This window comes from Nicotiana sylvestris, chromosome 1, assembly GCF_000393655.2.
Source record: "Nicotiana sylvestris chromosome 1, ASM39365v2, whole genome shotgun sequence".
Classification (NCBI taxonomy): domain Eukaryota; kingdom Viridiplantae; phylum Streptophyta; class Magnoliopsida; order Solanales; family Solanaceae; genus Nicotiana; species Nicotiana sylvestris.
The window spans coordinates 61,279,733-61,294,155 of record NC_091057.1 but is presented as its reverse complement, the minus strand read 5'-3'; the positions used below and the strand labels follow the sequence as shown (position 1 = coordinate 61,294,155).

General features: G+C 38.0%; 1 protein-coding gene across 1 annotated transcript; it reads left to right on the top strand.

Moving 5' to 3' along the window:
- Positions 1 to 719: 719 nt before the first annotated feature.
- Positions 720 to 14,080, top strand: LOC104211287 (UPF0613 protein PB24D3.06c). The gene is made up of 9 exons (XM_009760325.2): positions 720 to 1,136; positions 8,436 to 8,512; positions 9,556 to 9,661; positions 11,427 to 11,519; positions 11,646 to 11,711; positions 12,372 to 12,517; positions 13,178 to 13,286; positions 13,501 to 13,565; positions 13,697 to 14,080. The coding sequence occupies exons 1-9, from the start codon at positions 924 to 926 to the stop codon at positions 13,842 to 13,844; spliced, it is 1,023 nt and encodes a 340-aa protein (XP_009758627.1). The 5' UTR covers positions 720 to 923; the 3' UTR covers positions 13,845 to 14,080.
- Positions 14,081 to 14,423: the final 343 nt, after the last annotated feature.

Below are 14,423 nucleotides of genomic sequence, written 5' to 3'. Positions count from 1 at the left end.
TAGGCTAGTTCAAGCCCGTACCGTGGCATTAAATGGTTGTACCAGCCATATATCTTTGTAATAAATGCACTTGTACTATGTTAATAAATGCACTTGTACTATGTAGGGATTCCCCCTAGTATATAAAGGGGACCCTTGTCATTTTGTAGAGAGGAGATACTACTCGTAACATTCAATACAAGAACATTCTCTGCTCTCTAACTTAAACATATTCTCTTGGTTTCATTACTTACATTTAGTTGCTTATATTGTTCTTCATTCATTGCTCATTATTGACCATAAAGAGCCTTCGTCAGAGCTCTTAATACTGTTAGCCCTTCATCGGCCATCCATAGCTCAGCATCGAGCTCGACCTCGACCTCGAGGCCCCGTATAGTCAAGCTCGAGGCTCCGATTCTTAGCCACTCAGTTTGCTTAAACATATTATTTTCAAGTTCTTATCTTATTTTCTAGTCTCACACTTAGCATCTATTGCCTAACAAAACTAGCATAAAATTAGATCACGTATTTTTAGAACCACAAAATCAAATGTAATTATAATTACCATTTTCAAGGTAAACAATAACATAGTTTTTACCCTCGGTTAAAAACTAGACAACATTTATATATGTAAATTATTTGTAAATTCTCGACGAATTTTTCGGTATTACAATTATCAATAGATTACATAAATGAAATCTAATCTTTTTTGGTGGTAAAGAAATAATTCTTGGAGTTTTGGTACTATTCCTCTGCTTAATAAAGCATGTACTAGTAATTAAACAGTTTTCCATTTTTAATTAATAATTTCAAAAATCAGTAGTGTCAGTTGTCTCTGTTCCTATATCATTGTAAAACCTTCGATCAATGAAGACTTTTTTACCAAATCCAAACATCTAAAAATGAAATTATTTTTGTTGAAATCTGACCCTTTTGCTTAATCAATGGATCTGTCAACTTCTGCTTCTTTTTCATCTTCTTCATCGTCTTCTTGGTTTTCCGGCATAGTTCGTGGCCGTTCCGCTAGTGTCAAGATGCCTAATAAAAATCCGGCCGCCGCAGCCGGCGGTGCTGACAGTGTCTCCGGTGCTGGACCTATTACTGGGAAAAGGCAGTTCCGTGGTGTAATGTTTAAGTATGGTCCTAAGGCAATTCAGGTCTGTTTTTGAGTTTTCAAAGTTCTCTATTTTCTTGTGAAATTTGGACTTTGCTTATTGGCTGCTATTAATTCACATAAACAATGATTTTTGTTTTTTGAGTTTGTTAAGCATTATGGTATATCATGTATGGGAAAGATTTTTCTTTAGCTTACTGTATATAATGGAAAATTACTCATGAAGTATGGTTCTAAGCAAATTTAGGTATACTGAGTTTCTAGGTGCTGTAATTTGTTGGGGATGTTCAACTAAGCAAATCAATTTTCTTTTTGGAGTTCTTGACCAAAGGTTATTAACATATCAAGAAGGTAGATTGGTAATTGTCCCTAAGTTGATTAGTGTTAATTAACTGACCATTAGTTCTTTTAGTTGGATTAATGATTCTGACAACTATATGGGCATGGCGGACCTTGTATTAGGCGAAACATTTCTTGGGGAATGGGTGGAGAGTTGGACTTGGCATTCAAAGATTAATGGGACAACATGTATTCTTATTTGCAGGGAAGTTACTTATAGTGAGTTGGTCAACAACATCATTGCACTTGTGAGTTAAGAATCTGAGCTTTGTGTGTGCTAAGGATTGTGGTGTGTGGGAAATTGTGCTTTAGCTACTGTTCATTGCAACAACAAACTATACCTCAATTCCAAACTAGTTGGGGTCGGTTGTATGAATCATCAGTTCTGTTTAGTTCCGTTTGGACGAGTGCATACCAGTACTTAAGAATTCGTGATTCTCTGACTCTAGAAGTTCGCAACATTTTGAATTATGTTGGGAAAAAATTTCAGATAGTAGTTAACTGCATTGGATCTGGGAGTTTCCAGTTCCATGGAGAAGATTCAGCTTTTGAGTTTTGGGGAGGTTAGGGAGGATTATGGGGAAGTAGTTAGACTATTGTAATTCCTAATGCAGTACTTCATCGTTCATACCATACCTTTCAGATTCGGTGAAATGTGCCATCTTTCGATTCTATTGACCAAACGTTAAACTTGGTGGCGGGTCAATGCTACGAGCATATGATGTTGGGAGAATCCACAAAATTTGCTGCTTTATTTTGCAGATTCATCTATCATTTTGTTGATTAAACGAGATACAATCCATTGGTAAATCTGAGGGTGTTGACCACAAGTGCGAGCCCCTTTTGAGGGTAGACGTAGCATGTCATATATTAGATTGTACGATGAGTTCATCATTAAGTCTATAAGAAATTAAAAATCCTTATATACCGAGGTGCCTTTTAGTGGGAAAACATCGGATACCCATTTGGCCGAAAGATATAATGGCTAGAACCATAAAGGGCAAGATGGAAGTTATACATTAACACCCAGTGTTCTTTAAAGGCGAAAAGCACAAAAAAGCGACAAGGTTCACAAAGCTTGAAGTGAAAAGTAAGAAGTGAAGAGCACATTTCTTTGTAACGAACCGCACAATTTACCGAAAATAAAAAATTATCTAACATATAAGAATTTTGTACCACAATATGCAAATTGTAATTACAATAACTAATTTCACTGTCCAACATACAGTAATGCCGATATAAATCCAACTCCTCGGATTTGCAACTTAAAGAACCAAACTCTTCTTGTTAGGATCATTTTGCGAATCATTGTTTGAAGAGCACACTTCTCTAGAGCGCATTGCTCCATCCGTGAAGCGGTAACTCCTAGCTTTGCATTGCTTCATCGCTTAAGTGACAGAGCGATGTTTTTTTGTAATACTAAACACAAGATGATACAATATGCATTCTCAATATCCATTTTGCTCCATTTGAACCCATTTCATCCCCACACCCAATAAAGCCTTAGGTTCCTACCGCCAAAGGCTTGACCTAATGGTCAATAAAGCTAGAATGGATTATGAGAGACTAGAGTTTAAATTCTAATAGAGCAAAAAAATTTAGGTGATTTCTTCTCATATATCTAAACTTTGATGGACAGAGCTACCAGATACATTTTCGGTGTGAAGTAGCAGGTATGGAGTACGCGAGCTGGCCTGAACACCTGTTATTTAATGTAATGACAAAGTAGGTTCTCTTATGCTAGGAATTCTCGATGTTTTATACTGGTATGTAAATCTCTAAATAAACTAGAAGAATCTTGGAAAACATCAGACCGAATGGAAGTATACTAATTGATTAAGCCTTAGTTCCAACTTGTTGGTAGTGACTGCAAATTTATCTTGTGCAGTAGTTGTGTTTTATTCATCGAACTCCATAGATTTCGAGACAACTTCTCTCCACACGATTTTAGGTCTACATCGACCCCTTTTAACACAATAATCATCATGGTTTTACAATCATGGTCATGGACCGGTGTATTTGGAGTTCTACCTATGACATGGCCTAACTATCTCAGACAACCTTCTCTCATTTTATCCTTTACATGTGCTACTTGTATTTGTTATGTGATTATTTATTCTTTTGGTTAATGTTTTATGGCTGCACATCCATCTTCACATTCATATTTCTACAACATCTTGTAGATATGTTAATGGTAGTTGCCGTTTAGAAACTAAAACTTCAAGTCAACTAGTGGTAGAGTTGCAATGACATACAACAAAAAAAAGAATTGTGTTGTAGAGAGAGAGAGGGGAGTGTTGTCAGGGGGAGTTTGATGATCTCCAAGTGAGGCGTATTATTAGGAGAAAAGTATAACTCCAGTTTGAAGAAGAGTATATGGACTACTATCATAAGCTTCCTTGGAGGATAGTTAGAGACTCGGACACCCGGTGCAAATCAAAAAAAAAAAAAAAATCAAGCGGAAGACTTAATCTGATAGAATAACCAAAGCCAGTACGACAATGCTAACATACGTCTCTACCCGGAATCCGGTGTCACAATATCACGGACTGTCGATGAATTCTACAAGCAAATGTCTGAAAAGGAAGTACAATCTGTTTCGGAAACAACTGAAAACAGAATACATAATAAGATAGAAGAGAACGTCGGGCCTGCGAACGCCTGCAGGACTACCTCGGGATCTCTAGCCGAACTGAAGGCAGCCACCCCAAATGCTACTGTTCAAAAGCTGCTCCGGGATCTGCACATATTGCAGAGTGTAGCTTCAGCATAACCGACCCCATGTGCTAGTAAGTGCCTAGCCTAACCTCGGCGAAGTAGTGACGAGGTTAGGACCAGACTACCAGATAAACCTGTGCAGTTATATAATATGCAACAGAAAATAAAACAAGAACAACAAGTAAAGATGGGAGGGGGGTACATGTTACTAGGTATATCAATATCAACAGTAAATCAAGAAAAAGGCATAATGACAACTTAGAATTTACAACAAAACAATAAGGAACTTGTAACAAATCCATAAACACTTTATATCATCAATTGTTGCAGCGCGCAACTCGATCCCAACACATAACAACACTGTTGCGGCGTGCAACCTGATCCATATCATTTATCACTGTTGCGGCGTGCAACCCGATCCAATTATATCATTTATCACTGTTGCGGCGTGCAACCCGATCTAATTATATCATTGTTGCGGCGTGCAACCCGATCCACATATAATATTGTTGTGGTGTGCAACCCGATCCAAATATATCATTGTTGCGGCGTGCAACCCGATCCACATATACAATCAACAACAATCATAACAAGAGTCCCGGCAAGGGATCAATAAAGAACTACACTATCCCGGCAAGGGAATCGACAGTATAAGTAACTACGTCCCGGCAAGGGAGAAACAACTATAACCAGACTTGTTCCAACATCTAACCTCAGCTAACACCAATACTCAGTCATAAGTAATTTCCACGAGAATAATCATAGTCCTTGCTCAATACCGAGAATCATCAACTTAAGCATCCGTAGTATTTTAAGAACACAATAAATTACGATTTAAGACTCACGGTCATGCTCGACACTAACGTATAGATACTCGTCACCATGCCTATACGTCGTACTCAACAAGAAACAAGTAGCAAATAGGACACAACTCTTAATCCCTCAAGCTAAGGTTAGGCCAAACACTTACCTCGAACTTCCACAGCTAACTCAAGCCTCAAACACCGCTTTTCCTTTTGAATTTGGCTCCAAATCAATTGTATCTAGACATAATCGACTTAATATCATCAATAAACGCTAAACAATCCAATTCCAATGCTTAATTATAGCTTTCCCATCATTCTTTCCAAAAAGTCAAAAATTGGTTCGGGTCCGCTTGGTCAAAACACGAGGTTCAGACCAAAATCCGATCACCCATTCACCCACGAGCCCGAATATACAATTAGTTCCAAAATTTTACCCCAAAACGAGGTCTAAATCCCAAATATACAAAAAAAACTAACTCTACCCAAATCCCTAATTTTCTACCCTTAAAAACATGATTTAGGCCTAGAAATCTAATGGGTGTTAATGGAAATTAAAGAAAATGAGTCTAAGATTACATACCTATGAATTGGTGGTGAAATCCTCTTTCAAAAATCGCCCAATTTGGAGTTTGGAAGAAGAAGCTATGAAATTTTGATTATGTCCCGTTTTTGCTTATGTTTTAAAATCACTGGACAGGCCTTCATAGCGTTCGCAATAGGCCTGTCGCGTTCGCGAAGAGTTGGGCCTAAGTGACCTTTGCGTTCGCGACATTGGGCTCGCATTCGCGGAGCTTTGACCCCTCGAGCCTTCGCGTTCGCGGGCCAATGGCCGCGTTCGTGTAGAACAAAATGTGAACCCCTCCCCAGGCCTTTAACCTTACGCGTTCGCGTGTGCCTCGACGCGTTCGCGAAGGGTACTCCCCCCTCAGCCTTGCGTTCGCGAAGAAGAAAACTAGCACCTGGGAAGTTTGCCTTACGCGTTCGCGAGTTGGACCACGCGAACGCGAAGAACAAAATCCCTGTGCACTGAACAACCAAAAACCTGCAACTTTCAATAGTTCGAAAACTTTTCGAAACCCATCCGAAACTCACCCGAGCCCTCGGGGCTCCAAACCAAACATACGTACTAACTCAAAAACATCATATGAACTTATCCGTGCGATCAAATCGCCAAAATAACCTCTTAAACAACGAATTTAGCATAGAAATCTAAGAAAAATTTCAAAACTTTCAAAGTAGGAATTTTCACAACTACGGATCCGAATCACCTCAAACGACTTCCGTTTCTTACCAAATTTCACAGACTCATCTTATTTCACATATAAGACTTGTACCGGGCTCCGGATCCAGAATACGGGCCCGATACCATCAATTCTAAATACATTTCATTTCCAAAACTCATAGAAATTTCTAGAAAATAATTTTCTTTAAAAATTTATTTCTCGGGCCTGGGACCTTGGAATTCGATTTCGGGCATACGCCCAAGTCCCATATTTTTCTACGGACCCTCCGGGACCGTCAAATCACGGGTCCGGGTCCGTTTACCCAAAATGTTGACCGAAGTCAACTGAAATGCATTTTAAGTCAAAATTTCAACATTTTTCACAGATTTTCACATAATAGCTTTTCGGCTACGCGCCCGGACTGCGCACGCAAATCGAGGTGATGCTGAAAGAGGTTTTTAAGACCTCGGAACACAGAATTCATTTTAAAAACAAGTGATGATCTTTTGGGTCATCACAATAACTTTATGTTCCTCCACAATTTTATTTGTCTCCTCCACTTCCTTATTTAGATAGGACCTCTGATTTCATGATAAGTGGGGGGCTTCATTCCAGGTCCATATTGACCAACGACCTCAATAAAGTCTTCAAAAATGTCAGTATAGTTGGCGCAAATGAATGGGAGCTTGCATAATAGACCCATCGTGCAAAAGCTTTAAGTGCACGATCTCTTAAAATGTCCTTGGCAATTTTTTGCAAATCTTTTCCACCGCTCTTTGCTTCTGTCTTCTTTGGGAAATAACAATCTATAGGACCTTTAGTCCTACTCGTACCCGTTGATTCGAGATTGCATCTCTTCCCCATTTTGTTGGAACTTGGTAGTAACCAATTAGCAGCTTCACTTTCTTCCATATGATCATCAAGATTGGTCATAAATGGTTGATGACTCATTTGATGTTTTAGCTCCTTCTTCTCATCAAAATTCTTTATTTCCTCCCTCACATTCGGCGGCCATTTCCGACAACTTGTGACGTTTCTATCGTCGCCAATAAGATGGAATTTAAAGCAATAAACTTTTCCTGTGATAATCTTGTTACAAAGCTTGCATATAACATTTGTTATTCTTCTCATTAACTTTATCGCCATATTGTCAAGCCGGATCTTTCTCTTTCGAACTTTGAGACATTTTTAATCCCTATTAAGATATAAAAAAACAAATATAAAGATATAAGCTGAAAATATAACATATATATTTTAGCTGAAATTAGCAACACCTTAATTAAATTAAATTTAATTACTTAAATCAGTAACATTTCAAATGAAAAAAATATAATAATTAAGTTTATAAACTGAGATATACACAAAAATTAATAAACAAAGGCTGAATAAGAAGGAAAAAAAAGACTGATGCCTGCCCTAGCAGTGTGCAGCAGTTGACGCCTCGACGAGAAGAAAGAATAGAGAAAAAAAAAAGGGAAGAAAAATTACCTGGAGGCTGGAGCGGCGGACCCTAGCAGCAGCAGTCTGCTCGATGGAAGAAGAAATGTCTTTGCTTTGGGTTGGGGTCTATGTTTTGTATAATTAAAAAAAAAGACCCAATCTTTTTTTTTAAATTGACCTATTTAAATGAAGCGATCGCTTTTTTCGCTTCGTTTCTCGATTCAAGTATTGAAGCGCTCGCTTTCGTAAATCGATTCGCTTCCGGATCAGAAAAGTGATGGATCGTCGCCTCGCGTCGCTCGCTTTTTCGAACACTGTCTCTAAAGCAGTCTGGATTTGCTCACGTTAATCCTTCAACATTTGTTTGTGCTCATAACTGGTCCTTCTAGCTAGTGGAATGTTATTTCCATCAAACATTATCTTGACTGGAACATGTTTTTTATATGGGGACACAGATCATAACTCGAGGGAAGAGTATGACCAATCAAGAATTAAACCTAAAATAATCAAACACAAAATACCGAACCAAACTGCCTTACGTTGCTATTTTTCTCCTCCAATCCTTTTCCTCAATAAGTTAGAGGTCTCTGTCCTTCTATTGCCTGTCAAATTGAAGAATGCACAGTGGAGAAACATTCTGCTTATTCCCCTTCTCCCCTAAAGCTTGGCAGCTTGCTAAAAGACAATGTGTAGGGAACAGGGGGAAAAAGTTTCAATTTAAGGAAGTAATTATAGAATCAAAAGCTTCAAGGACTTCCAATGCCATTTACTCTTATGTACACAATTCTCTAACGTGATGCCTTCAATTTCTTGCAGGTTGCTTTTAAAACGGGTGATTATAAACAACAGGTCATTTTCATAGGTGGACTAACGGATGGATTTTTAGCTACTGAGTATGTATCTTATTACATTGGTTTAAACATCCCTCTCACCCATCTGCCCTCTCTTCCTCTTTTCTCATTCCCTTCTCCATGTTTTTGTTTTCTTTTTTCACTTTTTTGTTCATGGTCTGGATTAAGGGTGTTCAAAATATATTGAAGATAAGGTCTTTCTTTTCAAACTGGCTTATCAAAGAAAGAAAAAATGATTTTCTTTTCGAACTGTTCCTTATTTGACTTGGCTCAATTCAAATGACTTATCAAAGATTTTGCATTTTCCATAATCACGAAAATTTTGGACTAAGGTCCTCAGTGATAACATTTTAAATTTAAAGAAAATTACCTTGAAATTCTTTTTCTGCAACCTATTCCCCAAAACTGTATTTAAATCTGCTGCTACTTGCCCTTGGTCTTTTTGACTTTTCCTTTTCTAATGTGGTTCTGCCTTTGTCTTCTTTTTTTTTTTTTGGGGGGGGGGGGGGGGGGGGTGGGGGGTGGGAGGGGGTGTTGTCTGAGTTATAGTTAATAGTGACTGTTCTTTTGCAATACACATAACCAGTGGCGGAGGCAGGATCTCCACGAAGGGGGTTCAAAAATATTTTTTTGTAGCTAGTGGAAATTGAACCTATGACCTTATGAAGATTTTGAACCCCGTTGACCACTAAACTACACTTTTGGATTGTGTTAAGGGGGTTCAAAACTTAATATATAGAGGTAAAAAACAGATTTTGCCTTATATATACAGTGTAATTTTTCGGCGAAGGGGGTTCGGGTGAACCCCCTTCCACCCCCCTAAATCCGCCCCTGCACATAACACATTATTTTATCTGTATGCTTATATTGGTTCGAACAAGAGTTGAAGTCTTTTCTACAAGGCTGAACGCACACACAAAAAAGAAGATAAAGGAACCAAAAATAAAGAGAATGAAAGTTAATGACGTTAAATCCACAAAGCTCTCCCACGTCGAGCAGCAAAATCATCAAATATACTCTTGATAGCCCTTCCTACTTCTTTTGTCTTTTGTGGTTATTAAACTTGATGATCTCCGTTATTGCAGTTACTTAGAGCCTCTGGCTATTGCTTTGGATAAAGAAAAATGGTCATTGGTTCAGCTTCTACTTTCATCATCTTATAGTGGATATGGAACGTCAAGCTTGAGACAAGTAAAAATTTCTTCCTCCTCTTTCCACGTATATTCAAACTGTTCTCATTGATATGTAGATTCTTGTACTAGATCTGAGGTATCAGCAAGAGGGTGTATTTTACTCAATATTTCCATGTCAATATATTTTGTTCAAGTTCTCGACATGCTTATTAGGTTATTCCATCATTGATCATGTACTTTGAAAGGTAAAAGTTACAATCTCTCTCAACTCATTTAGTCCATAGAAAGAAGAAAAATAAAGGGCAGCCCGGTGAACAAAGCATCATGCATTCACGCAGGTCCATAGAAACATGTTCTTATATATGCCTTCTCCTGAAAACAATAAAGACTTTTAAAGAAGGAAAAGCTTAATTTTTGCAATCCTGTTCCGGAAAAACTTAAATTGTGCAATTTCAAGGATGTCTTGGACAGCCGGAAGACATCATAATTCAGTGCAAATTTGCTCGTGGTTTGTTTTTCAGAAGGTTTGATACCGAAACTTGTTAGAAGTTCCTTAATCATAAAGGATTTATGATGGGTAAGGGCTTGACACAGTTTTAAGGTCAGAAGGATATAAAAGGAGCTGGACTAGAGACAATTTACTCTGTTTGCAAGGCTGGAAATCAAAGAGGAATTGTGTTGAGAAAAAGGAATAGATCACATAATAACTCCTAGATCTCTCGGACATGGAACTTAAGCTAAGATTTGCTTCACATGATTTTAAGGCAGTTGCTTTGGGATCTTTACTCGCTGAAGTTTTTAATGAATTGAAAATGTTGGAATGGTGTTTGTAGTTGTTAAGGTTTGAGGAACACGAATTAGAAATTCCTGTTGGATTGTTTAAACCCCCATACAGCTCCATCTTCATCTAAATTAGTGCTTGAACATGGCTATCACCCTCACTTTCCTATACTTGTCATATAACTGGAAAGGTTGCTGCCAGTTCTTCTATATACTCTCATTCAGAAGTGCATGGAACTTGACCAAAAGATGTTATTCTCAAATTCAGCATGTTGGTCAGTGGCAATTTTTTGAACAATAGATCATAAACTATAAATTAGGCCCTCTTGGAAGAGTGGGAACACAAGTTTGGGATAAATGGTATGAGAACAAACCTCTATCCCATTCCCCACCACAAAAAAAAAAGGAAAGAAAGAAGAATGATCTATAACAGCACAAGGCTTACATATGATTCTATACCAAGCACCCAAGGGTTGGTCAATGAAGTGGGAAGAGGACCACAAGGTGTCAGGTTCAAATTCCATCGGAGGCAAAAAACACTTGGTGATTTCTTTCTATCTGCCTAACCTTGGTAAGCAGAGTTACCTGGTACCTGTGTTGGTGGGAGGTAGCAGGTACCCAGTGGAATAGCTGAGGTGTACAAGCCGGCCCGGACACCATCGTCATAAAGAATAACGATTTTGTACCAATTTATGGTGTCATATATATACCTATAAAACGTTAAACCTTGCATTCCCCAATATGTTTTACTCAAATGTCAAGCCTCATTTTCTTGTGAAATCGTCATGTCCCAGATCTGCTTTTGTATTAATGATTATTTTCCTATTTTAGTCTTCATTTGGTTTTCAAAAAAGCATGTTATTATGTCTATGTTTGACGTCCTAACACCTGTGCATTCAAAATATTGCGTTTATATATTTACCACACTCAATAATGTTTCCTGTTTTGGGAGCATAAACCTTTGGATCTGCTTGTTAGAGCTATTCCTCTTTTTGCTTGTGTTTGTGAGCTTAACTTCCTTCGACCTCCGTGAATTTCTAAAGGACGCAACGGAGCTTGATCAGTTGATAAGTTACTTGATAAACAAGGAAGATTCTGAAGGGGTGGTACTACTCGGGCACAGCACTGGCTGTCAGGTAGGTATTTGTTTCTTTGTATGGACGAATCGAACATTTGATACTACTACATTAAAAAAAGCATGTAATATCATTATGCACGAAACGTGAGGATAGAGGAAGCTGACTTTCTCTATTTGTATACAGGATATTGTGTATTACATGCGCACAAATGCTGCATGCTCCAGAGCAGTACGTGCAGCCATATTGCAGGTAATACCTGCTTAAAAATTGTAGTTTAAGTTGCCTCTTTTGGTACAAATAAATTCAGTACATGCTTCCTACCATTTTAGCTGAATGTGCTAATTTACTGTACCTCAATGCTCATGATAGCACATGCAATGGATATGGTCCTTTGAGCTCTAATGGTTTATCCAAATCTCTGTCTTTCTTTAGTGAGGAGAAATTTGTAAAATGGACAAGATTTTGCCTCTTGATATCTTTATTACTTCATACCTGATATGTGACTCTTGCAGTTACTGGTAAATGACCTACATTTAGTTCGAATGGAGCTAAGGCAGTCTTCAAAGTCATATGCTGTTTGAGTTTTGCAGTTTCTGTGTGTGTGTGTGGGGGGGGGGGGGGTTGATGAAAATAATGGTGAGATGGGAAGGAGGAAAATATAATTGTTGCGGTCAGTGACTGGCGTTTACAGACATTCAATTATGAGAGTTCAGGTGCTTTTCCTCTGAGAGAGAATCAAGCTGGCAGTGTAATCTTATCTCAAGAGATCAGTCTTAAGCGTGGTGAATATGGAGACAGCATTTAGAATAGTATCTGTGTTCTCATAGCCACTTTTATGCGGCCAACTTTATGTAATCTGGGTAATGTGCTGCTTTCAGCATCAACCATAATGTTCTTTTGGCTTTTCAGGCTCCAGTTAGCGATCGAGAATACAAAGCCACTCTTGCTGATACTGCTTCTATGATTGACTTGGCCTCAAACATGATAAGTGAAGGCCGTGAATCAGAGTTAATGCCAAGGGAGGCAAATCCAGATGCCCCAATTACTGCCTTTAGGTAAGGACGATGATGTAGTCCAGTTACTTTCCCATATACTGCACTCTACCACTTCATGATCATGGTTTCTACTGAATCTTAATTCAAAGGAGGTCAACTACAGCAACAACAAAATACCCAGTGTAATCTCACGAGTGGGGTCTGGGGAGGGTAGTATGTACACAGACCTTATCCCTACCTTGTGGAGGTAGAGAGGCGGTTTCCGATAGACCTTAGGCTCAGGAAAAACATAGTTACAGCATAGTTGAAAAGAAAAAAAGAAAAAAGGAGGTCTATATGTATTAAAAAGCATGCTCCAAGTTAGTTTATTACAATTACGAAGTTTTGATAATGGACAATAATTATCAAATAAAAACCGTGAATTGATTGCAATAAGACACCTTTTCCTGCTATTTGTTCAACTGGAATTTTATAATAAGGCAAGATATTGAGGATGACGTGGAAAATGCCTCACAATGAAGAGGTCCTTCAGAAACTTTTAGCGGAGTTCTTCCACTGAGGCATAAGTGGATTCTCTGGCATATACGATACCAGAAAAGAAGGCCATCATAGATATGATAGGGGTCTGAACAAGAAGTTGGATTTCTTGTTTGGAATCTCAAGTCTTTGCTTACTCTTTTCTACACATGGTTGCCTTCCTAATAATGATGTTTTTGACAGATATCACTCACTTTGCGCATACAATGGCGAGGACGACTTGTTCAGTTCTGACTTTAGTGATGACCAGCTGAAGCAAAGACTTGGGCACATGTCTAACACTCCTTGTCAGGTTGAGACCTTTTAGTTTACTATGTAGAAAGACTTTAGTTTAGGTCCGAGCAATTTATGTTACTTTTTAAGTGTTACATGGCAAAAGAAAGAAACAGACATGGTGAATTTCCTGGATAAAATGTCACTTTTGACATTTTCCACTTAGCCCTAGAAATTTCAATCTGTTTACAAGGACAAAATGGCAGGTTCTGATTCTCACCTATTCTCTGCAGGTTATATTTTCCATGGGTGACGAGTACGTTCCAGATTATGTTGACAAGAAAGCGTTGGTTGATAGGCAAGCACAAAACCTTATGCAGTCTGTGATGATCTCAGTGCACTAATACTTTTTTATGTGTTTTCTCGTACATTTGTCCTCATGGTTACTTGACCATAGTTCTTGTCTACGCATTTTTTAACTTGGTGCAGATTGTGTAGAGCAATGGGTGGTGCTGAAAAAGTTGAAATTGAACATGGGAACCATTCTCTATCTAACAGAGTTGCTGAAGCTGTTGAAGCCATAATGAGCTTCGTCAAGCGAGAAGGTCCGAGCGGGTGGGATGATCCATGGAACTAAACGGGTTGATCCTGCAACTTGAATGAATTATTTTGCCTTTACATTCTTTGTTTCTATGTATCCTATCAGTTACATGTACACTGCAGATTGAGGAAAGTACAATATTATTTGTCTTTACCTAGCGAATGGTAGTCTAGAAGAGCATATCATTTCTTTCCATTCTTTGTCATGAATATTTGGAATTGATTCTTCGCAAGATTGGGAATTGAATATTTATCCTTCTTTTATTGGAGTAATTTTGTGGATTCTTGGATCTGAATATTTTCATTGTAAAAGGTTGTGTTGTCTTGTATATTTATTGTGGAAAGAAAGCACAATCGTGCTTTTCTTTAATTTATTTGACATGTACATTTGATTTGTTAGTTTACTACATTTGTTTGTGTCTAGTTTCTAGCTTGGATATTTTCTCGGTGTAAAAGAAAAATAAAAACTTGTATATATTCTTAAATTAAAAATTTAAGGGGTCGTTTGGTTTAGAAACAAGTTTTACTGGGATTATGATGTGTGGATTATACTACGAGGATTTTTTTTTTTTATAGAATTTCCCAGATTTCCTGGGGTGTTGTATTTATTTCCAAA

Bases quoted from the DNA above. Each gene is read 5' to 3' on its own strand.
- LOC104211287 (XM_009760325.2), top strand. From the start codon at position 924: ATGGATCTGTCAACTTCTGCTTCTTTTTCATCTTCTTCATCGTCTTCT. The intron at 8,513-9,555 runs GTATGTATCTTA...CCGTTATTGCAG, and splicing joins GATGGATTTTTAGCTACTGA to TTACTTAGAGCCTCTGGCTA. The intron at 11,712-12,371 runs GTAATACCTGCT...TTGGCTTTTCAG, and splicing joins TACGTGCAGCCATATTGCAG to GCTCCAGTTAGCGATCGAGA.